At 37.7% G+C, this 27,395-nt stretch overlaps 1 protein-coding gene across 9 annotated transcripts in view; it reads right to left on the minus strand.

Moving 5' to 3' along the window:
* ASAP1 (ArfGAP with SH3 domain, ankyrin repeat and PH domain 1) overlaps nt 1-27,395 on the minus strand; it is a 147,638-nt gene that overhangs the window by 54,314 nt on the left and 65,929 nt on the right. For all 9 annotated transcript variants that reach the window (XM_040547179.1, XM_040547182.1, XM_040547183.1 and 6 more), the window contains 8 exons: nt 19,168-19,240; nt 10,420-10,565; nt 6,543-6,617; nt 6,121-6,170; nt 4,395-4,524; nt 3,817-3,902; nt 2,773-2,848; nt 2,019-2,105 (listed from right to left, as the gene is read on the minus strand). In XM_040547179.1, the coding sequence (XP_040403113.1) occupies nt 2,019-2,105; nt 2,773-2,848; nt 3,817-3,902; nt 4,395-4,524; nt 6,121-6,170; nt 6,543-6,617; nt 10,420-10,565; nt 19,168-19,240 (723 nt within the window). The remainder of the gene's footprint in view (nt 1-2,018; nt 2,106-2,772; nt 2,849-3,816; nt 3,903-4,394; nt 4,525-6,120; nt 6,171-6,542; nt 6,618-10,419; nt 10,566-19,167; nt 19,241-27,395) is intronic.

Raw genomic sequence — 27,395 nt, forward strand, 5'->3', positions numbered from 1 at the left:
GGAGACCTTTGGCCGACTCAGTATAACTGCTCATAAGTTCTATTCTTATGTATATTTGATATTAGTAATATTCCGCAATTATATCTGTGCATGATCAAATATATGTAATGGAATGCTAACTGTCTAATGAATAATCATTAAATATTTATTATTAAATATGAGGAATTTAATAAGATGAATAGATATTTGACAAATACTAATTTTTTATTTACCTAAGAAAAAAATGAACAGAGGAGAATAACTGAACTTTCCTAAAGGAAAGCAAAAAAAAAAAAAAAAAAAAAAAACAGTTCTCAGGCTCTATGACTTGCACATGTTATCATAGGTAAAAACTCACTATTTGTATCCTAGCTGTTAATTTAATGAGTATTCCAGAACACCTGCAAAGGACATTGCATGTTTTCCCTTCACCTCTGTTACCACAGTGCAACTGTGGATGTATTTTAGTCTTTAACTGCCCTGTCTCAAGCACTTATCTGGTTCATACACAAATTTTCCTCATTATGATGTAGTATTAGCAAAAGGGGTTTGGGGAGGAGTACAGCATAACAAAATCCATATAGCTGAACAGATGAACACTAATATGGAAATCACTATGTAAAGGCAAGTCTCCATGTCTACCCAGGACCACTTAAGTCAGGAAAATCCTGAGCACAACATGGCCGTAGGATGGCAGGATATAAGAAAAGCACGCTTTCCATCACTTTTCATTTTTTCCTGAACATTCATTCTTGATCATCGCCAAGGACGGGATGCTGGGGTAGATGAAGTATCTATCTGATCCACTGCAACTGTTATAGTTACATTGGTTTACATGGCAAGGTTTTGGTAGTGGGGGCTGCAGAGGTGGCCTCTGTGAGAAGAGTCCAGCAGCTGCCCCATGTTAGGTAAGGGCCATCTCCAGCTGGCTCCAAAGGGACCTGATGCTGGCCCAGAGCTGAGCCAATAAGCGATGTTTGCACCTCCGTGAGAGCAGATTTAAGAAAGGGAAAAAAAAAAAAAAAGTAGCTGGGAGAGAGGGGTGAGACCCAGCCCTGCAGCCCCCAAGGTCAGTGCAGCAGGAGGTGCTCCAGGCACACAGCAGCAGTTCCCCTGCAGCTTGTGGAGAGGCCCCTGGTGGAGCAGGCTGTCTCCCTGCAGCCCACGGGTCCCACATGGAGCAGATCTCCATGCTGCAGCCCATGGAGGAGCCCCCAGTGGAGTAGGTGGATGTGGCCTGGAGGAGGCTGCGGCCCATGGAGAGCCCCTGTAGGAGCAGGCCCCGGGCCGGAGCTGCAGCCCATGGAGAGGAGCCCACGCAGGAGCAGGGGGTCTGGGGGGAGCTGCCGCCCGTGGGGTACCCGTGCTGGAGCAGTTTGCTCCTGGGGGATGGACCCCGTGGGACGGAGCTGTGTGGGAGCAGTTGTTGAAGAGCTGCTGCCTGTGGGCAGCCCCCGCAGGCTCAGTTAGGGAAGGACGGCATCTCATGGGAGCGTCACGGACTGACCACAGGTTCCTCTGCGCCACTCAGGGGGAGAAGGTGTTTGTAGTTTACTTTTAGTTTCTCACTGCTCTATAATAGGCAATAAATTATATTAACGTCCCTAAGCTGAGTCTATTTTGCCTATGATGATAATTATTGAGTGATCTCCCTGTCCTTATCTCAACCCTTGGGCCCCTTCCATCGTATTTTCTCCCCCTTTCCCTTTGAGGACGGGAACTGAAAGGGCAGTTGTGGTACAGCTTAACTGCCCAGCTGACTAAAACTACCACAACAGTAAACTAAAAAAAAATAATACAAAACTGTACAAAAAACACTGAATAATTTATTTTGATACATTAAAGTGAAACCAAGGATTAGTCTAGGTATTGGTTGTTGAAATGTAGTTGGACATTAAATATTAGTTTTGTTGCATTCTTCATAAAGTAACTCTTCTAAATAAATTGATACACAAACTGAGAATGAATTAAACCAATTTCTGAATTCAGAATTCATAAATTCACATTATCTCTGAAAATAGTACATCTAAATTATTTACCTCCTTTTGATCAAGCTGCAGAGAAGATTTTATCAAATCACGAAGAGCGGTAAGTTGTTTCTTTTCTTCATCTTGTGTCTGCTTTATCTATTGAAAGAGATCACCATTATAAACTACAAGTCGCAAGCTAAGGTAAATATACAGTTCTGTATGCCCTGTTCTGTTACACTTCAACAGTTCATTACATCTAATGCAACTAAGCCAGTCACTGAAATATTAATTAAGTAACTCCAATAAGCTTGACAGATGACTTAAGGAATGGAAATACTGTTTAATCTAGCCACAAACTACAATAGCAAATGGAATTATTGTAATTCCGATTATAAAATACAAAAGCACTTGGGTGACAAATGAGCTTTGATTATACATTACTACGTGCCTTCCATGAACACCACAGGAAAGTTAATTAACCCAAACTGTGGTGGTATCATCAAGCAGCTGTACACGGGAAAAAAAGTGAAAGTGGCAGCTAAAATTGGTGCTAGTAATGTAATCCAATTCAAAGATTCCCATTTTAAACTAGGTCTATTTTAAATGCAACATTAAATCAGTAGTAGAATGACAGCTGCTTTTCCTTATAACTGTAACAACAGAATACAAGCTTTAAGATAGAGACAAGATGTTTTTCTTCAGTCTAGCTATATGCACAGAGTCAAAGAACACAATTTATAGGATATAAATATCTAAAATTGATCCATATAAACAAAAAAAAAAATCTATTTTCAGACATTCAACTATTTACAAGCAAACTTACATTATATAAGTCAGCAGCCAACTTTTCAATATATTGTTTAAGTTTATCAGCTGTTTTCAAGCCATCTTGGAAGAAACTATAATGAAAAATACCTGTGATTCATCAGGAATACAAATAATTCATAAAACAAAGTAGGTTGGTTTTACTTTTTTTTTCCCCCCTCCCATTATATTAAAAACTTACCCAGCTCAATGTTCAGAAATAAGAACATCTCTATCCCAACGTGAACAGTTTTACTATCAATCTAACCATTTTCCACCACAGATTACACATTCCTCTAACAGCAATATACTTCGGAAAGGCCTGAAAGTTGTATTTCAGTCCAGATATATTTAATTTACCTTGTTGAATTTAGTTTCACTATATAAAAATATGAGCCAAACAAGAATTTCATGTTAGTAAATGAGGTGGCAACACCTAAAATACATGTAATTCTTGCCAGATACTAATTGTAAAAGTTTAACAATTAGTCTTGTAAAATGTTACAAATAGTGCACATTCAATTAACTGCACTGCTGAATTTACTAGTTAGCAGTTTATTGCAGGGCATACATGCTATTGTAGATAAACAATTCCTACTTCTATCCTCAGGCATTTATTCTAAGTTAGAAATGTGAAGAAAATCAATTGATTTTTTATCACTGTGAAGCTTTTTTTTAACCCCTTCAGGGGATACGAATTTCCTTAGGAAGCTTTAGGATTTCAAAGAAATTAATGTTTTTCACAATGGTTTAAAGCAATCCACATGAGACTGTTAAATAGAATAAACAAGCTACTTCTAAAATTCTGTTCTACCATGCCTCAGGAACTAAAATGAACTTTGTATGCAACATGTAGTGTTTTCCTTTGGCCTCTTTCTCTATCAGGCTCCTCCACCAGTTACTTTTATACTCTTTACTGAAAGACTTCAGCCTAACAAGTCAGCTGGCAGGTCACAACTGTGGTAAGAATTCCTGATGTCAACAAAACAAATTCAGAACAATGGAAAGCAATCACTGATGTAAATGAAATACTGTAAATAAAACTTAACAGCATTGCACTTACTTGCATTGTGCATGATAATACTTAATGAGATTCTGCAGAAGGTCCACACCTTTTTTTGTCTTGATTTCATTAACCTTAATAAGATACTGTATGGACAGTGAAAAAATATGCTGATTATCATGCCTTACAACATTCAACTATTTTCAAACAATAAAACATCATTTGCTCAATTAATTAATTATCTTTGTGTTCAATTTGGGTGTTGACTCAAACTATCAGTCCACTACCATTAAATATAAATTAGGTAACACTTTATATGGTCATTCCTAAAAAAATTTCTTCCTGAAAGCTCAACCATACACCTGAAAAATAAAAAATACTTCTGTGGTGCATTTTCAGCCCACAAACCTTATTATAACAATCTAAAAACAAACAAACAAAAAATAGAGTAAAACAAAAAGGAAGCCAAGTTTCATAGTTGCTAAAGAAACTATCCTTATATTGCTGTACTATGTTACCTTGAAATAATTTCCTCCCTCCACCCCCACTAAATGACAAATGTGTGGAAATCTGCTTTAAGAAAGACCCACAAAGCACTTTACGTTACAGCATCTTAATTAAAAGCTGAAACTTCTTACTTCACACATCTGTAGCTGAAAGAGCCGCCTTTCCTTCTCCATTTCTTCTGCTATCTCAGCTCCTGTTATTTCCGTTCGTATCATCCCATGCTGTTTCGCATGCTCTCTTTTTTCCTTTTCAATTTTTGTACTGAAATTGGAATAGATTTTAGGAAATTTCTTCTATCATGTTATCTAGGTTTTTCATTTGTTTGTTTTTTGCTTTCTTAAGTGAGTATTATATTAAAGAAACCATTCTGAAGATGAGTAGTAAATGATGATAGTAAATCTTCCTTTTTTTTTTTTAAATCCATCAATAATGAAACTTTTTATTAGTATTATTTTTTAATCCAGTCATGAAGCTGTCCTTCCTCCTTTAAATCCTTTAACTGTGCTACTGAGTAGAGGGGGGAGGGAGTGAGAAGAATCTGTATGTAATTTTTTTCTATATGATGTTCTCCATAGCTGTCATCTTTATATACTGCAATGTCAATCATACATATAAGAAACTACTGACTTGGTAAGAAAATGGCAAAATATCTTAAACAAGTTTCTTGCTTCCTACAGCAGGCATTAAGAAAAGCAAGATGACAGCATGAAGTTTACCACATACACCAAATGGTATGACTTCCAGTCATTATATTTTCAGAGAAAGCCAACAGTGAAGTCTGAAATAGCGAAATACAAATATAGAACTAAGACTCCATCCTGAGATTTTCTAACTACAGCTTTATCATGTGGCTCCCCTTATTCAGATTTCAGAGTAGTTTCTCTGCTGCTGCTCCGTATTTCTCAGTACAGAGTAGAAAAATCTAAACTATTTATTTCTCCTCTTTAGCTACACTTTTGAGAAGATAAACACTGAACCCGTGCTTCTGTAAAACCCATGACAAAGCAGTGTGTGTTTTAGACTGGTGTCCCTTGTAGGGGCAGGGAAGATAGGCGATGTGGGCATTTATTTTTTTTTATTGATCTCTGAACTTTAAACAATAGAAAATTCCTTATTTCTTTCACTGACATACTGAAAAAAAATGTAAAAAGAAAGTTGTTTTTTTCTTTGTTCTCCCGGTTAGACGTAAGTGAAGCAAACCTAATAACATGATTAAAAAGGGAAACAGAGGATACCAAAATAAACAAACAAAAAAAAATAAATCAACTCCTGAGACCTCTTTAGTTCTGATAAAGCAACTGATGCTGCCTAACATTGCCTGAACATTCTGAACCATTCCACTAACATTTCTGAAACAAAGGTGCTACTTGTTGCCAGCTGTCTATTTTTACAAATCATTCTTTACCCATAGACAGGTACCATAGTAAGAAAACTATTTTTTTATTATTTTTTTTTAAGCACAGATATTTCAGAAGCAACATTAACTTCACTAAAAATTTTGCCTCTCAAAAACATAGTTCTGCAATACAGTTAAAAAAATATTATGTCATTCTATCAATAGATTATATGCACATGGTTATAAGAACGTGTGAATGCCATCTGAAATCCCCGCAATTCATTGCACAGTGTTCAGTATTTAAGCATTAATTATCTTCCTTACACTACAGAAATATTGGGTACTCTTTCACAAAGAAAACAAACTATTTTATTTCTATCAGTGCACAAGAGATCACGATACTGGAAAAACACAGATTTCTTGCTCATATTCACATTTGTATCTGAAGACAAAGTATATAGCTTGGGACTAGGAAGAAAGGGATTGTAGAGAGAGGGAGGAAGGGAGGGAGAGATACTTACAATTTGGTTTCATAATCCTTCCAGGCTTTGTCAAAAGGCTTTTTGAGGTCCTTTGGAAACAGAAAAAATACTTAAAGCATTTTTAAAACTTTGTTTTTAAAGTTAAGGTATCAAGTCATAAACAGTAACAAAAATACTTTTTTTTTTTAATAGACATTCAAATAACTGTTGAAAAAAAATAATTATTTTTGAACCTTGTGAATTATTGCTTTCCTGTGCTTCTTAAGACAGGAATTTACAATGAAATTTTAAAGAAGCATCTGAACTTGTAGCCATGCCAATTTTGAGGTTTTTTTTTTTCCTCTACAGAGATACTAATGGATGCCACCATTAAGAAACAATCTCATGGTAAATGGAAGAGCCAGAAGACAGCTGAACCTAAAAGCATTTCCATAAATATAAAGCTCGTTTTCAACACTTACCCCTTTGACACCTTTTAAGTCTCCTTTTAAGAGAGAATCCAAAGTGAAAATAACATTGTGGCTTAAGCCCTGGAGCTGAAATGAAAAAACATGATACTGCTGATATTTAAAAGTCTATTATGATTTTATCAAACCATGAGACATGCCAACATGTCTTGTAACTTCACTAATGAAGTTGCAACCATCTCAGATTTTCTAAATTAATAGGAAATGAAAGTCTGGAAAGAATTAATAAACGTTCACTTGAATCAGAGAGAAAGGCATTACAGTTAGCCTTTAGATATATAGGGTGATATAAAAACTGAATTTTAAAAAGAGCACATAAGTAAGTTCTGAAAACATATCAAGATAATCTTCAGTCTTTTTAAGCTCACAGTTGAATACTGTTTAATTATGTAGGAAGCCTATTAGGTGGGTTATTTCTTTGGGGGGGAGTATGAAGGGGGGAATAAATGTTTCTTTTAACTTCTTGAGTAAGAAGCAAGGACCTGCTGTGCTACAGGCAAGTAATGTGCAAGGCACATGTTAATTCACCTACCAACATAAATGGCAATGATTTATCAGGTCTTCGACTGACTATTCCTAACTACTTGGGAAAACTGTTCTTCTCCTTGCCTGGTGTAGAAATGTGGCATCTGCTTAGACACCCAATAGTTTAAATTTCACCCCATTAAGTTCCTGCCTTGTTGATTACATATCTGTGGAAATGCTCTCGACAGTAGAAACATTTATCATCGGGCTCCCATCTGAACGTGTCCGCGTATGTCTGATTGCTGAAAGCACAGGATCAGTGCAGAGAGATGTGTATCAGTATTATTCCAGTCTAGCACCCACAAGAAAAGTCTGTTGACTCTCCTATTCCACTGCTCCCTTCGTTTCTTCCTAAAGATATCTGAATTCTTCAGCTCCTCACTAATTCTACAGTTTCCTCACGAGGGGAGCGGAGGGGCAGGCGCTGAGCTCTGCTCTCTGGGGACAGCGACAGGACCCGAGGGAACGGCATGGAGCTGGGACAGGGGAGGGTCAGGCTGGGGGTTAAGGAAAGGCACCCAGAGGTGGTCGGGCACTGGGACAGGCTCCCCAGGGCAGTGGTCACAGCACCGAGCCTGAGACAGTTCAAGAAACATTTGGACAATGCTCTAAGACACACGATCTGATTTTTCGGTGATCCTGTGTGGAGCCAGGAGCTGGATTTTATGATCCCTGTGGGTCCCTTCCAACTCACAGTATCCTATGATTCTATAATCTCAGAAATAGGACAAACAGGATGTTCTTCTTCAGTGTCATGTAATGGCAACTCCCAGTTTCTTTTCCACTGGACCTCAATTTCTATTCTTATATCACGAATAACTTTTGTTTCCAGTGCAATTGTATTGGATTTATGCTTAAGCAGAACAGTTGGTAAACAAAGCAGACTTGCATATATAGAGAGAAGAGGTGAAGTGTTTTTGAAATGCTGAGACACTGTTAAAATAAGCTTGCTTGAGACTGGTAAATGAAGAAAATTTTGCAATAGCCAATTTCGCATTCTGTCAACAAGAATTTAGGTAGATAATGTTTCATGGACCAGCTGAAGCAGTATGACGTAGCCTTGAACACATCTGGTATGGCTCTTTAACTTGAGTTTTTTCTTCTCAGTGAGCACTACTTAAAACACTGCCACCACAGAAACAACAAAAAAACCCAAAAACAACAAAAAATAAAAATAAAAAAATGAAATACAATGATCCTATAATTCTTGCTTGCCAGCCAAAAGAAGTTAAACATTTCTGTAGAAGCCCTGCAAGAAATGCTGTGAGCTTCCAAGAAACCAGTCTCAAGCTATCCTCAAAATGCAATTTAACACACATTTTAAAATACAGATTTTAATTGCATGCTAAAATATGCTTAAAGGAGACTAAAATGACCCAGAATGACAGTAGTCTTCAGAGAAGAAAGCAGGCCCCTGGCATATCTACTGTTCTTTAAAATTGCCAACACTGAAACAAATGAGATGATCCTGGTAATAGGATCACTGAAATCGGGATAACTAAGAATCAGCTAGGAAATTAGCTGTCATTCTTTGGCTTCCTCTGCTATCTGTAAAGTCATGGAAAAATATGGAAATTCTTAACTTTCTTGTAAGATATAAGAATCTGGGAACAATAAATGAAATGATCAAGTTGAAAAGGGATTGAACTGACATTTCAGAGCACTTAACTTCAGCACTCTGAAGGAACCCACCATATTCAGTGCCAAGCACAGCATAAATTCAAGAAAGCCTTGGACAAACTAATGGAAGTAATACCTAACGAGGACTACAAAACAAAAAGATACGGCCTCCAGCTCCAGAGTCTCAGCTGCAGATGGTTTTATGATTACAGCATGGAAGTCAAAGCCAGGGCATTGGTTACCTGGACTTTTGATCTGACCTAAGGCAGCTGTGATTGTGCTGGCAGCTCTCAGGATTCAGAGAGAGCAGCCACCAAATGCTGCAGGGGTTGAGGAAGGACCAACTTTTATGAGATTCCACCTTACACCAGTTGAAAGTCCCTGATCCAAGAAATAACTGAGGAATAGAGAAACATGGAGTTCATTTGTGAAGACACAGAACTTCAAGCCACAGTTCACTTGAATTATTTATTAGATGCATAACATCATTCAATGCTAAAAAAGTAAACAAAATCAAATGCCCCCACAATGAAGTATCTGCCTGTGTTTGCAACAATGACATCAGTTTACTTGTGCCAGCCTGCACTGGTTTTGGCTGGGATAAGGTTAGTTTTCTTCATAGTAGCTCTCATAGTGCTAGGGTTTGGATTTGTGATGAAAAATGGTGTTGATAATACACCAATGGTTTAGCTGTTGCTGAGCAGTGCTTAAAAAGAGTTAAGTTTTTTTTTTTTCTGTTTCTCATAATGCCCTGCCAGTGGAGATGCATATGTTAGGAGGAGACACAGCCAGGACAGCTGACCCGAACTGACCAAAGGGATATTTCACAAAATTACAGAATAGTTTGGATTGAAAGGGACCTTAAAGATCACTTAGTTCCATGTCCCCTGTCCTGGGCAGGGACACCTCCCACTAGGAGGGGACTGGAAATACTTCCAGGGATGCCAAGAAGGAAGCTCCTGGAAGTTTTACAGTTCAACGAAAGGCTGCAACACTGGTTATACCTTACACACCACAACACTTGGAGAGAAGCCCAGCTACAAGAAAGATATAAAATTGATGCTTCCACTTTCTGAATACAGTGGCAATTAAACCCATAAAATACACATTCACAGGAAATGGGGCTTCATTAGTTTCAGCATTCAAAGATCTGTTTGCTGTGACTGGTTTTATTATTCATCTCTCATCAGAAGTAAAAGGCCTAAGACTAACTTTAGATGAGAAAAAGCTTTCTTTTCATTAAAAGAGAGAAACCTTTACATCATCTTCAAAAGCCTAGTATTTAAGCAACGAATACTTTGTATATAAAAGGGAAAATGGAGCACTAACACCAGCTAAGCATCATCCCCAAATCATTAGTTTTTTCCCAAGAGATGAAAGGTTTGAAGATAAAAACAACCATAACTAATGGTATCAAATTTTTAACCAGAAATATTTGAAATCACAGAATGAGTTAGAATTAAGGTCCACGGAACACCTTAAATCACTTGAGAATGAAACCTCAAGATTTTCATCTTTCCTCTTAACTGCCAATTAAAAATGAAACAGAGTTTGTAGTAGCACTTTCTATAGATAATCTCTGAATGCAGTATTGTGTTAGTTTCTGAAAAAAACGCAAAGCATCTCTAAAATTATCAGCAGTCATCAGGAACTGAAGTACAATACTTGAGAACGTTCCTGTACCTTATTGTGGAAAAACTAAAAAGCAAAAAATGAAATTTCTCACCAGGTTCTTCAGCAGCGTTGATAATTCTTTAGTAAGCGTGGAAAATTTTACAAAAGCTGTGCCAAGATCTGGATTATCCCGACTTAAAAAATTACTTCCAAATTTGTCTAATACTTGTGCATAGTTTTCTTCATTTTGAACATGATCTGCAAAGAAAAATTAAGAGTCAGAAGTTTCTTGTAGACACTATTATTTTAAGGTAGCTCAAAAATATATTGCAATGTAGTAACAAACAGCATTCTTTCAAAAAAAAGCCACAAAATAATGTATTTACTAAAAACTAATTAAAATATTTTAAATATTTAAAAGAATTAATAGGGAGACATACACACTTCTTTCAAACCTGACACTCGAATTGGTGTGGAATACTTGTATTAAGAAACCTCTGTGTTCGTTAATGCAGTAGTAAGCTCAGTAGAAGATCAGCCAAACCAAGAACATGTCCTCATTTTGTGTTGGGTAAACAATGCAGGAATTTATAATAAGGTGTACGTTGAAGTAGACACTTAATTGCTTGCAGCACAGAATGCTTTCACAGAACAAAAAGTCAATGGCACCAGATATAAATCTAAGGAGAACAGATCTGAATCAGATAGCACGTTTAAAAGAAATTTGTCTTTCAGGAAAAGATTCCCTTTTAACCTGCAAAACTGTGTTATCCCCACAGAATATATCCCACAGTATTTGGTATATAGCCAAATACTTGTTTTAATATATTTAATAGCAAATTTGACATACAGAGAGGTCTGAACCAAGAAAACAAAACTGAAGCCAACAAAAACAAAGTCTAAACACAAAGATGAAAAAGAAATTCTGAATTACAGACCATTGTTCCTGAAATGCTTTTCCTGCTTCTTTTACCTTCCTTTCTGGCATCTCTTCACTTTTTTTTTTTTCTTACTTCCATTTTACTGTCTTTAAATAGAGAATCTACTGCTACAGCCATTTGAGAGTGACTATCATCTCCGTCTCTCTTTGAGGAATTTGTTGGTATTAGTTACATAAGCATTTAACTTTAATGAGATTCCTAGTCTGTCTTTTGTTCCGTAAGCCACAAAGACAAAACCACAGCTATTCCAACTACTGCCTGCTCTGTGCAGTGAAAGAAATATGTATATCTATCTAATTATAATTGCCAATAGGTACTGACTGTGTTTTTCCCCAAAGGCCCTGCAAAGTTTCATTTTCTGGTTGTATTGCATGAAAGCATTTGAATCACAAGGGAAAAAGAAGAACAAAAAACCTGTGAAAACCCCAAAAAACAAAAGGCTATAAATTTCAAACCAGGCTTGGGGATAATTTCTCACAATGCATGGATCTACTTTGACATTTAACTATGAGCTGGTTAAGAGTTAAGGAACACTTCCAAGGTATTATGGATACCTAAAATAGTCCACTAAGGGTCCAACAAAAAAGTGAATCTCCTATTAGAAGAAAAAAAAAGTAGAAACAAAACCAAAACAACCACACTGCTTATTTACCGAAAACAAACTCCAAACCCCACAGCAGACAAGTAACATTCTAACATCAGCCATTAACACTGAGGTTTTCAAATGGCCAAATATTTAATCATATGTTAATATAGTATTGTAGCTTGAACAGTATGTTTTTAGTAAGACTAAAACTGTTCCAAAAGCATATGGTTTTGATCAAATAGCTTAGTATTAAAACCAAGGAAACCACTGTGTAAAAATAAAATATGTATTTTGTTTTGATGTAAAAGCTGTTGCATAAATATACACAGAAGGCTTGAGCTAAGAAAGAGATTTGGCTTATGCAGTCCTGAGCTAATAAAGCTCCAATGTATCCTACTGTTTTGAGGGAAGAGGAAGGGTAATTGAACAAAGTCGGTAGGAAACCTGTTAGATCATCAAGTCCCTGTGCTTGCAGGGACAGGATAAAGCACTTGTAACTCCAGTATATTTCCTAGCATTTTCATTTTAAGCATTTTGTGTTGTTTCACAGAGCACAGACATTTTCAAGAATAATTCTTGAGGAGACTGAAAAAGAACAAGCACAAGACTATTTCCTTTATCTGTGGAAAGGCAAAGTAATTCTGCCAGAAAAAGGAAGCAGGAAGCAGATGATTGTCCTAGAACAATATATAGGAAATGCTCCCGAATCCCATACCACAAGTCACCTACATCTAGACATCAGACTGATTACAGAGGTATTCCTTTTACTTTGCACGCAACAACCACACAACATTCAAGTACTGTGTACGAATAAGGCATGTAGTTCTTTTTATATAAGTATCAACATAAGTCTTGTGAAAGGCATAAAAACATTTTCATTTTATCAAGAGGCACTGTAGTTCTTTACTTGGCCTTAAAGACGCATTGAAAAATTAAGTCTGTAAAGTATCCTATGCTAAAAAGCAACATATAAAAACCCAGGATGCTTAGAGCAAAGACTGTTTGGAGCTCCGACTCCTCATGCAAACACAGAAGTGACTTCCCAGTGTCCTAACGTAATTTCCTTTGCAGAAAGTTATAAGTGCGTAAAGTTCGTGCATGACCTGATGTTTACTTCCGTAGACATAAGTGGTATAGGAACGACCTCAATAACCCCACAGAGACATGAACACTGACAGCAGTATATACAAACCATGTCTTCCTTCTCAAACTGGCTCACATGTTCCCAATATTGTAAACAAAGCTCAATATTGTGAAAATATAACAGCTTCCCCAGACATCATCCGCTTCAGCAGCTCCCTGAGAGGTGGTACAAGGACCACAGACATTTTGGGGTGTGCTCTGCTCCCACTGACAATGGGACAGATCTTCAAGAGACCTGTAAGTGGGGTCGGGAGCTCACAAATCGTCCCCTCCCCGATGTGTCCTGGCAGGTGAGCCAGTGGCTGAGCCCGCGTCAGGACCCCACTGCGGCTGTAGGCAAAGCAAGAGGCTGGACTGGATAAAGCAGTGCTATTTTCTCAGCTTATTGCTTCTTCTCCAGAATCCATAGCCCCAGCTCTGAGGAACAATCAGGACAGAATTTACCTTTGTTTCAAGGAAACTCTGGCAGGGCACAACGTGCAGCAGTGTTGCAGCAACCCTCACTTCTCCACTGTAATGCAGGTCTGGAGCATTGTGCGTTAAGGGCAGGAAATAACAGACAAAATACACTCTTAAACAATTCTGTTCTGACCTGAACCTGCGAACACTGAAGAACAGAAAAGGAGCTGAATAGCTTACAGACAAAAAATGCACAAACATAACTCCTTCCTTTTATTGATTTGACCTAAATTATGCCTGAAGAATATATAATTTACTGAATTACATCTGCCTATCTGTCCCAGTCTGAAAAAGAGGAATCACAACTCAGAATCTTGATCAACTTGGAACTGTTTTCATGTTGCACTTATAAAAGTGCTTTGTTCTCTGGGCAGCCAAAGGAAAAATAAAGGTCAGAGCCAAGCTGCATTTATGAATGGAAAAACACACACATGAAAGACTCAGAAAGAACAAGACAGCTGGCAAAGTTAAAGAGGATGGCAAAAGAAGATATCTGAAATCATAAAACACGCTTTCTTATTTCATCCTTCAAAAAGCTGAAATGAAATGAAAAAGCGAGTAGAAAAAATCTTTGACCATTGTATTCTCATCTGTACTTGCTGATAAAGCCTTCTGGACTGAGATTACAAAAGACAACATAATAAAAGTCTCTTTCAAAGACATCTAGAGCAAGGTGCAGCTCTGTGACTTGCAGGTCCTCCACATCACCGTGCTCTAAGAGCACTGAGAGAAGACGAGCCATACCAGAAAGATAAAGGATTTTTTGCATTTGTGTTCATCACTAACGGCCTCAAGAAGTTCTCTGTAAGGATTTCCTTTCAACGCTGCTTCCAAGGGCTTGTATCAAATTTAAGTGCTAACAGGAGAATTCATAGAAGCTGCAAAATATGAACAGCAGCAAATCACTTAGACCAAGATGCAGAGAAGACGAATATGTAAACTACATAGTTGTAAAGTAAAGCCCCATATTTATAACAGCCTCAATATAACAGGGAAAATGAGACAAATCTAATAGCTGTTTTTAATAAGAGCTCCACAGAGAGCTGAGAATTCAAGTACACACCAACAGAGCAGGAGCGCCTATATATTACTCAGGCAAATTGGTAGGAATTACAGTGCAGAAAAGAACTGGTGGATAACACGCAGATAAATATAAAATGCTAAACAAGAAAAACAAGTTTTATGTAAGGAAATTTTATTTCACTAAACTATTTCCTCCCCCCTGCCCTCAAGGAATCAACAGGCACGTAGGGAAAGGAGTTCCAGGTTCAGCATCCCGTTTGGATTCCTGAAAAGATCTGTCCCTCACCAAAACATTCAAAGGAACTAAGCAAAGGATAACAGGAACGAGCTGCACATACAGAAATAACTGGTCAAAAAAAGATGAGGTGGGGGAAAGGAAGGAAATCACTTACTTTTCTCTGAGGGAGGTCACCAGCAAAGCCCTTTATGAAAAGGCCCACATCATTTAACAAGATATAGTGGAATAGGAAATAAGCTTCATAGAGATAAACTTTGTTGCTTTTTTTACCATACAATACTATGGGTTATTCAGGGCAATAAAAACAAAAGCTGATTCCAGATGTGAAATTAATTTGTCTAAACAGATGTTTACAACAAAGATCCCCGCACTGGAGTTTGGCGTCTGCCCTTCCCTTACACTCAAGGCAGAAATTGTTCCAGTTCAGCTCATCCTCATGTGAATGCACAGGAAAGCACAGAATCATAGAATATCCCGAGTTGGAAAGGATCCATAAGGATCATCAAGTCCAACTCCTGGCACCGCACAGGTCTGCCCAAAAGTTTAGACCATGTGACTAAGTGCACAGTCCAATCGCTTCTTAAGCAGATGTAGGTCACCCTAGAAATCTACGTTTTGATATGCTGAACAACTGATGGATGAACACGTGCATTTGGCAGCATAACGCACAAGAGGAAACCCCCCTAATTTTAAGAAATCATCATATCTAGTTGTACAACCAAGTCCTGGAGTTACATCACCTCGACATTCAACAACCAAGCAAAACAAAGCTGAGCCATAAGAAATGGTTAAGAAACAGAGGATGCAACAGAGCAGCATAAACCATCCTTGTGTGTTTAAACCCTGCATATGATGCATAGTTCCTGTCCCTGTCGCACCAAATTCTCTCTTCTTCCTTCCTCTTTAAAACGAAAAGGCAATGCTGCCATTTTGGAGAAAGACAATTAAGGATGGTTGTATGTACGTGACGGCTTAGGTAATAAAAACAAACAAAAAAGATATTGTGGCTGACAAGGCAATCCACGTTGTTTAACAGGCAGAACAGCTGACACCGAATCTAACAAAGGTTTACCTCCAAAGAGCGGTCCTCTAACACTACTCTAGCAAGTTTGGGGACTCCAAAATCCCCTACTAACTCTTATGCCTCAAACTCTCCGTAGGCATTAAGAACATGGGAAAGCCCCTCAATTTCACATCAAATGATCCAAAGGAGATATGGACAGGGCCAGTCTGCTTCTCAGGGGATTTGGGGCCTGAATAGGATGCACGGGACAGCTTTGCAAAGGAGCGAGAGTGCCTTTAACTAGACTGATGCAAGGTTGTGAATGCTGAAGGTTTACATGAATTTATATTCCTTAGGAAAAAAAAAAGTCAAAAGTAATTAAAGAAGTTTAATAAGCAAACACCATAGTATTAATCTTGACTTAGGTAATTCCATATCTTCATAACATTGCAAGCTATAAAGAAAAAAGAAAAATAATAAATAAACCCCCCAATCCTTGCAGTGTTCTGCTATTTCTTCAAGCATCCTCTATTTATCATTGCAGGAGACCTGATGGACTGCTTGTCCCACACAGTACCTTTGATCTTGCATGCCATTTCATGTTTTTATTTCTCTGTTGTTTAAATTCTTTTGACTATATCTGGAAGTCATACTATAGAAACAGAACTACTAGTAATAATTAAAAAACACTACTGAAAATCTACAGCAAAACTGACTGCAATCTACTGCTCTTAGAATTTAGACTAAATGTTACGTGGAAGCTAGTGAGAACAGATTTGCCATTAGTTCATGCACCAGTCACATAAGACAGGTTCCTATTACATATTCCCTGGATCACGACAGAAATAAACAGCAAGCTCTATACGAAAGAAGTGGTGAGAATGAGGTATCAATTTGTACCTCTGGATTTCATAAAAAGTACTTTCCATAACAGTACTTTCTGGCAGAAAAAAAAATAAAAATAAATAGGATGGGATCTTTAAGGGATTTCCACATTTCTGTGCTGGTATGATTTCATTTCCACAGCCGTAGTTCCAAATTTAAATCTGACAGATGGGGGAGGGCTGAGCACAAAAAGCAAACATCTTTGGGTGACATTTAAATTCTCTTAGTAACAAAGGAGAGTCCCTTGAGGTTCGTAATTCAGCAATGAGGAGAAAATCCAACACGCCACAGAGCTGGAATGCTAGGGTTTTCTGAAGAATTGTGTATGAGACATTGTACTGTCTAAATGGCACTATCCAAATGTTACCTCAGGCAAAAACAAACAAAAAATTAAACGGGAACACCCACACCCCAATACAACCCCCCAAAATTCTAGCTATGACTTTTGGTAGAGTATGAATTGGTTTACTGATCTGAAGAGAGAAGAATCTGTATTACCGCTGAATAACCATCCACCATCAGTCTGGCTAGAGTTCTCAAAGAAGATTAGGAAGCACAGGAGCTGCAAAAAGCATTTCCTACTCTACAAGTTTAGATAAGGTCTAGCAAACAATACAGTTTTTAAATAATTCCAATTTCAAGTTCTCAAAAATATAGAGGCTTCCTTCATGAAAATAGTCAGCTAACTGTTGCCCGAACAAGGTGAGAGTTCAATATAAGACTATGCACTTCACAGCTCTTTCTAGCATGCTTTACATGAAGATAAACATCAGCAAAATCCACTTTCACCAGAGAAGCATAAAATAGATGCCTTAGCCATTCTCTTTGTACAAGCAGGAAAAGGGAGATTAAGGTTTAATTAGCTCAATATTTTTATATCAATTTATACAAGCTTCCACATGTATAATAAACACTTTCACTTTTTTTTCCTCCTCTTACTAATCCTAGTTTATCAATTACTGTATGAGTTGCCGCCTGTGCACATTTTCATATTATACTGTAGCCTATTACAACAGCACTCTGAAGAGGGAGCTAGAGTATTAGGTATAGTATGAATTCTTTTGGAGAAAGAGAGCACTAACTTGTACTTTCAAAACAATACTTTTTAAAAAAAGAAAAGAAAAAAAAGGAGAAAAACAGCTACCAAATTATTTGCACTTCTTTTTAAGTACCAAGACAGCCAATTGAACCCATTAACCAACCTGCTATTACTTCTACTCGATGTGACAAATTCATAACATAGCATGGCCTACTTACATGCACTTAAAATAATATTACTTTTACAACAAAACTCAAATCAAACAATGGGTAAAAATCCCCAGTAACATTTATAGATTTAAAACGTGCAGAAAACTTGTCACATGTTCGATGATGTCCAGCAGCTTTAAAGTTCAGTAAATAGGTACTTTCAAATAGAAAGAGCGGCTTGGAACATCTGAGTACTTTTAAAAGCACGAAAGTAAATACACATTTAATCAAGTACTATTCTCATTTTGTACCTGGCTTCACATCCTATTAGGAAAAAAAAACACTCAGCAGCAGCAGAAGTTATAGAAAAGCTAATCAAAATATGATGCAAGTAGAACAACGCTAGTGATTAACAGAAGTGTGAAGAACCTACAGTTCATTAAAAGCTCACGCACATCCATAAACTGGAGTCAATGGGACAACAAAAAATCCTCTGCCAAAACAACACAGAAACAGTCTTCTTGGTTTTAAACTAAGGCCACTAAGAAGTGTCTCTGCAAAAGGAAAATGCTTGCTAAACCGATTATTACTGCCGGGGGACAGGAACTGGGATTTACTAAACCCCAGTATTCACAACCAGATGGTTACTGGAAGGTGTACAGCTCTGCTATCATATTCTTTTTGGGCATTTTTTTTAAGCCTTAAAAGAAACAGAGGTAGAAGACATTTAAAACATTTTTAAAACCTGATTTGTATTTTGAATTGTGTTTGATCATCATTTGTTACTGAACTCCGATGATCAATTCATACTCCAGCCACCTATCCTTCCACCAAAGTCACTTCTATAGCTTTCATACAACATCAACAGCTTCTGCAAACAAGCAAAATAATGGTAAGCCTCCACTATTTAGGCAAACAAGTGATATGCCATTTTTATTGTGTGTTACTAGGAGAGAGCAAATTCTGAAGGAATAAAATACATCTAGCTGTAGATTTTTTTTTTCCTAAAAACTTTTAACGAGTTACCCTTCTTATTTCACCTAGAAGTGCGCTCTATAAATTCCACCTAGGATACTACCTTAGGACAATGCCCTATAGCTGCTCTAGTCGAAGAAATCTGCTTGAAAATTAAGGCAGCAGGAAAATTTCCTCATGGAAATTCTCCTAGAGGCCTTTAGGAAGGACTATGAGGGTGAAAGAATGTGAGAAAACTTTGCTTCCCATTTTACACCAAACCAAAGAAAGTGAAGTTTTTAAACATTTAATCCCAACACTGGTAAACAGAAAAGCATCCTACATGCTATGTACTTAAACAGCATAAACCGCAAGACACACTTTTCCAACTTGAAATCAAATTCTTCAGTTCTCATGTAGAACTGGAAACAATGTCTTACCTTGGCCCGAATTATATATTGCTTTCACAGATTTTTTTACTTTCTGTAGTGCAGTTCTGTCTTGATCCAATGCCTGTAAAAACAGCAAATAAGGAAACTTTATATATTTACTTAATCAATCAAAAGAATACACTAAAACATTTAAAAACACAAAATGTGTAGTTTCACAGCTGGAAAAAAAATTGCCGATACAACATATTCAGCCTGCAGGAAGGTCTCAGGTCATTCTGCCCCTCCAAGCTGAATTAAAGAACTCATGTGAAAATGGTCTGCAGGCAGAGTAGAGCATCAGTGACAGAACGAGAAGAAAAAATATTTTAAAACTATTTTAGTTTTGCAATAGGACAAAGCATTTATTCAAAATGTAATATACTTAACACAAAAAAAAAAAAAAACACCACCACCACCACACAACCAATAGTTAGAAGCTTCTACTATAACCCTATTGTTTCTGCTACAACTAAGTTGCTTGTGGATTCCATAGGTTGCCCCCATTAGTCCTGTTCCACCTACAGACACAAAATATTTTCTCATATTTAAGTATGTATATGTAAGGGGGGGAGGGAGAAGAGGAGTGTGAAAGAAATCCATGAAAAATCCTTTTATTCAGTTATAAATAATTTATAGCAATTACTTTCACAAATACCAGAAGTTTGCACAAGCTACCATACAAACCACTTTCCCCAAACCCCACAACTTTTATAAATATAGAAGATGAAAGTACCAAATAAAAATAAAAGGACTTAAGATCTGATTTTGCACAGCAATGAAAAAGAGTATTTGCAAGAGTAATATTCAAATATATATTTTCGGGATTCCCTCATAGTTTCGAATAGTTTCAAAATCCGGAAGATGAGGTCGTTACTCAATAATGATGAATTTAGGTTAGATTTCTAGATATTTTCTTCTTTGTAGATAACTTAACTTCCTTACCCTCTTGCAATCTGATATAAGAAATCAAGTTAACAAGAAAGAACTGTTATGATATAGCAAAATATAAAATCAAAATAAACACTAGTCTAGACATGTGGAATGAAGACTCTTACAGCTCGGTACTGTTTGCAGTGATCCAGTTAATTGCACTTAAGCGTGAGCTTTGGACATTCTGCATGCACAGCATGTTTTACACAAGTCCCTGCTATCCATGGAGAACATATAGGAAATAATTTAAACGTTTCTATTTTTTCCCATTTAGATCATAGCTAATTTCCCATAAATGATGTCAGACCGATAATCTTATTTTTTAATGAAGCTGGCAGTGTTTGCCATATAATATTCGCATTCAAGTCACTGAAAATTAGACAACTTGTACTCAGAATTATTGTCAGGATAGCAGCCCAGCTAATGTGTTAGTTGGAGCAGACCACAGATTTCCCATGGCAGGGCTGCTTGGGTAGCTAACATGATCCACTGGAGGAAACAGCTAGAAGCCTGAAGCTCCTGGGGGTCTGGTACCTGAAGAGTGGCGAACTGATGCCAAACTTGTTCCTCAGCAGGCAGAAAGGCAGCCATGCTCACAGCTTGATGCACTTCTCAGAGAGGGTCACCGCCAGCAATGGTATGGATGAAAACTTCCTAAGTTTTCACTGTCCAAACTGAGATGATTAAAGTGCACAGCGGTGGGCATCAAGAATCTCAAAAACAAACCAACACTACCCAACAACCACCACCACCACACCACGGCAGCAGCTCCAGGACAAGTGGCGCACTGAGAACTGGAGGTGGCGGTGGTCACACACCAGGGCTCTGGTTCACAGCGATAAGAATTTCAGTGTATGCATGAACCAACAGAGAGAGAAACCAGCTGAACTATTTTAGTTCTTTTAGGGTGGCCCAAGTTCAATCAAGCAAAGTGTATGACAGTTGAGCAATACATGAAAATCTGGAAGAAAAAGTAGAATTTGTGTTCTTTAACACGCAACTGAAAACCACCATATTCTCAACCACACAAGCATTTCTACAGTTGATAAAAATAGAAAATTTGGAACCACAGAGTTTATGAAAATGTTTTCTAATACTGTTTAACCCATTATCCATTTGCATCAGAACTAACTCAAATGTTCACAATTACAGATATTTCTTCTGCTCCATGATACAATGCTTGCTTTTACTTGACTTGCATCTTGACAGAAAGAGTTAAAATTTTTACATTTAATAAAATATTAAGAACTCTGTGTTCTTTTTCAAGCCAGTGCACAGCAGGCGATTCTTCTTAGATTCCTTTGCAAGAGCTGTCAAAAGCTTTGGCTTCTGTCTGCGTGCTGTGCCAGACAGTCACTATCAGACATTTCCACTGAACTTCTTCCCCATCTTCAACTAGCAGAAAAGACAGTGTGATTCACTTGTCTATTGAGTGTTTGAACGCAGGGTAGTATACAAAAATCAAAACCAATATTTTGGAAAAGGACAACCGTTAAGGTTGATGAGATTCAGAAATAAAACTCAGTGTGATCTTCTAATACTGAAGCAAACTGGACACCCAGAAAACAAAAACAAAGTGGAATCTTTCTTGGAGTTTGCTCATAAAGATATCAATCTGGAAAAATTAGAACAAGTAGGCTAGAAAAATCTCGCAAATTGGACTTTGATATTCAATTAAATTTAGTCGCTAATATGGAGGGAAGAGGAAAGGGAACGTTCATTATTTGAGAGCAGTCACTGAGCAAAGCCATATACAGAGATGACATCCACTGCCTGAAGGAGCCAGAGACCTAAAATCAGAATGACACCACAGCTCTTTTTTTTTTTATTTTTATACTTGCAAATACAAGCTTTATACGAACTAATTTGTCACAGTCCAAAATTCTTTAAATAAAATAAATCCACACACACTTTTAACTATGTATCAGGGCTGAGCAAAAAATGCCTACCACAGATGGAACTCAATGCTACATAGGATTCTAAGTGTACAAACCCTGTTAGCTCGTTTTTGATTTAAAATACATATATATATATATATAAATAAATACGCAGACATTTTCTTTCTAAATAAATTACATTCCTCTCGAAGCCTTTTGCTCATAATTTATAGCTGCATTCTGCTGCCGAGGCAGTATGCTGCACTCAACGCTCGATTCCATTTTTATTTCCGCGTAATATAACCTTTGCAATACATTAAACTAGGAAGACACAGCCTTGCTTGCCCCAGTTACGTGAAAGCACGTTTTTGCAATATCTGTTCATTTTATTTTGTAGTATTTAGAATACTAGGTATTTTTATTCCCCAATTTGGAAAAAAAACAAATGACAATGTTCCCATAAAAGTGACGTACATTTTTATTATTGAAATGTATCACGTCTTAGAGAACCAAGGAATTCTCTGACACAAATCTTCAGGTATTCAGACATGCTCCTGGCTACCTTCCTGTATACCTCAACTCATCCTCATCACCACCCATTCCTGGAAAATACTTCCTTCTTCATTGCTATGATATCATCTCCCAGGACGCCTTTTTAACTTCCTTGGGAGTACATTTTCTTACCCTCTGAATACTTTTATGCATTCTGAAGAGACAGATAATTTATTAAAGGTACCTGCAAACACAGGTTTACTACCTTGTTGGCTGAATAATGCTTTATTCTCACAACCAGGTCATCTTGGAGACAACCTCCATCTTTATTCAAAGATAATGCAAATACAGCATTCATATAAAAAGCCTTGAGACACACTTGTGAAAAGAAAAAAAACAAACACTCTACTTTCAATCTGCTTATATAAAACTAAACAAGGAAAGCTCCTTGCTCCTCATATCAGCAGATTTGCTATGCATGATCCATGAGATATGGCCTGTCAAGGTTTCATCTTCCTCCACTCCCCTGGGTTGAGGCGTCCACGCAGGCACTGCTTTTGACTCTCTTTAAAACCTTATCCCTTCTGAATGAAGCATAGCTTATTTCTGGACCAAGTTCTATTTCAATAGCTGCTAAATATTAAACCAGAAATTACCCTACTGTGCAGTACAAGTAGTGCTAGATGCTGGATTTCTATCTTTGATGTACAAAACCTGCCAAGGTTGCATTTAGATAAACCACTAATTGTTTCTTTAGAAGCTTGGGCCTTTTTAGCACCCTTGTATATACATATGTACATACACACATTTGTGTGCATGTGTGTAGATACAGATGCGTGTATTTGTATGCACACGCATGTCAGTCTATACCTCAGAGACCATAATTACAACTATTTAAGCTACTTACTCCTAACAGGCAAGAAAACATGGTTTGACCAACACAGAAAATCTTCCTTTCTTGGCTGATGTATAAACCACTCTCACAGATACTGACCACAGAAGCATTTCATATACACGCAAAATTTAGCTCTTCCAGGTATCAGTGCTGTCCTACAGGCAGACATTTGCAGAGGATGCTATGGCCCCTTATTCCCATTAAATTTAATAAAAACTCCGGTCTCGGTTGTTTCCTGTGCTTTGCGCACCTTTACAGCTGGAAGACAAGACTAAAGCTGATTTGTTTCAACCTTACAATAATAAAAAGTTGAGTGGCTCAAGACACTGACAATCACATTTATATATCAGCAAATGTTACTATCATCTTCAATTAGACTTAATCCAGACAAAATACCTTTTCCAGCTGGAACAAACTGCTCATCTATGTACCAAAGGTTTAGAATTTCATTAAATATTTAGGAGGTTAGCCCTAAAAATTTTCGTGCCCAAAGCCCACCCACAAAAATAATATACCAAACCAGAAATGTTTTAAACAATTACAGTATTTTGCTCAAGACAAACCCGTGAAAGAAGCCTGAAGGCCATCCAAGCATGCATGATCTGTGTATTTGTGACAAAAAACACACAAAACCCAACCCTCCACATATTTTAAGAAATTAATTTCATATATAAAGTAATCCATGTGAAGTATAAAATATTTGAGGTCAGACATGCAAATGGGAATAATAAACACTTGGTAGTCACAAGCGTGTTTCGTCAGATACAGGACATTAAGTTATTTCACAGAAATACAAGGGGTGATACATTGGCTTCGAGGGACTATGAGACATCAAAGTCTTTCGCTCACCAGCTTAATCCTGGCACAGAAGTGACTGACATTTACTGATGTCTACTGGAAATGTTTCCCATCTGCTCAAGTCCCAGTGGAGACAGCCACATAACCAAGCAGAGCAAAGGCACCTTACTGGCGTTGGACAGGCATTTATTTACCTTTTAAAATTTATTTTCAAATTTTTATTACTATTATTATTTTTAAATTTATTCTTAAGAATAAAATCCAGCCTTTGTGGGATGGATAATAAATGCAGACCGAGCAGGCTAACAAGTATTATATACCACTGGAACAGCAACAGAACAAGCCCTGGTGATTGCCCCAGCAAAACATAACCAAAAGAGAAGATGGAAGTCGAGTGCTGGCCTTCTGTAACCTACCCCATCAGGGGAAGCTCTCTTAGCTCTGTACATGGAGAAGCGATTCAGGCCACCCTTTCCTGTCCTTCCCTCTCCACCCTGCTCGTGCTGGCCCTGCCAACCACAAGTTTGCTGGCTGTTTCCAATTGCTGCTCTCAGCACATGTCTAAACGACAAAAATAGGGGAGCAGTTAAGAATTTTCTAGAGGCACTTAATCCCTCTGGGTAAAAGACGGATATAGAATGGCGTATTTCAACTCGTCCTGAATTACTTAAAAACCCAAAGGGTTCAAATGAGAGAAAACCAAACATAAGTGCTTGATGATGTGTTTCTTCTCTGTAATAACCAACACCATCATCATTTAGTACACCATTATTTACCAGCTACTCCCAAAATAAGACCAAGGTAATCTTCTCAAAAAAAAAAAAAAGAAAAAGAAAGTAATTGCCTTGAAGTTTTACAATTTCCAGGTTGTGTTTAACCACAAACTAATAAAAAGAGCATCGGTAAACAAATTTAAGAAATATGTATCTCCAGAAAATATTTTTGGGGGTAATGCAAAGCTTTACAGACATCCCACCTACTAACTTATCTCCCATCACATGCTGCTCGCATTGCACTGGGCTGTGTAACAGCAGCCCCCCTCCAGGCTGGTACACAAGGAAAGCCATCGGCCCTTTCGGGCTATCAAGGTCACAGCGGAGGAGCAACTCACTTGCACAGTTTTTGCAGCTCTTTTAGAGACTAACAGTCACTAAATTATTCTTCAACATTACTCAAATGGCAGTGTAGTCGAGATGGCTTATAAAATCTCCCTAAAAAGAGAATAGCTAAATTTTAATTTGTCTCGACAGCTGCCCTTTGGGTCCCCCAGGCAAACACACTCCTACCCAGATGCCTTTACCACAAGGGCACAATGTCAGCTGCTAATTGCTATCCATGTATGATTACTTCTAGACAACATGAAATTAGCAGCACGTTTTTCCTAACGAGCATGGAGCTGATCTTTAACCTCGTACATGCTATGACACATTTGGGAATATGTAACAGTATTTTGGGAACCTCCGTCCTTTAAGTTCTCATCTGAGCTCTATTAATATTTGAGTTCAGCTAATTGTGTGCATAAAGCATCTTTCGAGTTAACTGAAGAACAGAACTATGACATGTGTTTCCAGATCCAGTGATGAGACAGACGAGATTCACTTTCTAGCTGTTGTGTAGGAGATGCTAAAAGCCCTCTCCTAGTGACAACACCTGAGAAGAGCCAGTGACAGATGCACAACATTCCCCCAGGCACAGGCTCTAAAACAGCTCCTGCTGGGGATAAACTCATCTGGGTGAGAAACATCTTTACCTTTACACAAGCATCCACGTGCCTCTGAACGCACACTAATGATAGCACTTCTACTATCATTCGCGATATCCAAACTCTTCATTACACCAGTCAGCTTTATCACTGCTAATTACAAACCTAAGCCAGCAAGAACAGTGAATCAAAGAATCAGAGTGGGTTGGGTTGGAAGGGACCTCAAAGCCCATCCACTTCCAACTCCCCTGCCATGGGCAACTTTAAAGGCACAAAGGGAATGATGATTTTAATCTAAGAAATAGAAGCCCATTCTGTGCTCTTACACACCCCTCCTTACACTTTTTTCCAAAGTCCATCGGAAATGCCTGTGCGCAAGTATTTTGAGTGTTTTAAGCATCAGTACTGGCTACCAAATAACACTCAAAGTATTTTTTTCAGTACACAAATATGCAGTTCTGTAGAAATAGTATATAAATAAAGTCTTTAATTTATCAAAGATGCTTGTCATTTGGAAAAAAAACAATAACCTATAAAGTATAATTCTCTTTCAAAAAACCTAACCCCAAAAGCACATTTATGAAAGGCGTAACTAAATACAATTCAAAACAGCCCAAAATGGAATAAGATTATTTTCTAAAACAATCAAAAAATAAATATGCGAGGTAACATCCAACAGTCGAGGCAAGGCCTTTCAAAAGTCAGCTAGCCAAATAGAAGATAGCACGCAAACAGCACAAACCCAAAACCACTTTCAAAGAACAGACATGCTAGCTGACATGAATTTGTAAGGAAGTAATCCGATTCTTAGTAACTTGACTTGGAAAAAGAAAAAAAGCACAAACGAAAGTCCCCAGTTGCTCCCCTCCCACCACACTTGACTGTAAATTTCACTAACAGGAGAGTCCTTCAGCTGCCCCACCACACTTAAATACCACAAAATATTTTCCTTCTTTGTTAGCCCTTTTCTTTCTTCTTTTCAAACCACAAAACATTTTGCAGCATGCGTTGTATTTAAACTGTTATCCCAGTAACTCACAGATACTACCTAGCCAGGGAAGCAAGAGAAACTGGATGCAGACACGTGAGTTATGGTTATTGCCAGCTTCTCAGGCAGAGAAATTCTTCAGTGTTCTACAGAGATCCGATGAATTTTACAGGAGCTCAAAAATGACATTCAGGGATGAATAAAGTACTCACTCATTCAGCCATCGCCAGCATCACAGTGGTGTTGAAATTGCACAGTACGCTTACCCCTGCCAGCTCTAAATTTGAATCAGTATTATTTGTTGATATCTGGTATCAGCTAGCAGCAGAGATATGAAGGACACCAGATACATATTCGCGGTAGACCAAGCCGTTCCGGAGTGTTACTACTCCTACTGCAGCCACTTTTTTTCTTGCAAATAAAATTGCATCAGCCAGTATTTCTTTTTCCTTACTTCAGAGCAGAAACAATCCATGTTCCTTCGCCTCCCACCCCTGAAGAAATACATAAATGCACACACTGATGCGTGATTGCAATATTCCATTTCAGCATTCA

The sequence above is a fragment of the Cygnus olor genome, chromosome 2 (genome assembly GCF_009769625.2).
Source record: "Cygnus olor isolate bCygOlo1 chromosome 2, bCygOlo1.pri.v2, whole genome shotgun sequence".
Lineage (NCBI taxonomy): Eukaryota > Metazoa > Chordata > Aves > Anseriformes > Anatidae > Cygnus > Cygnus olor.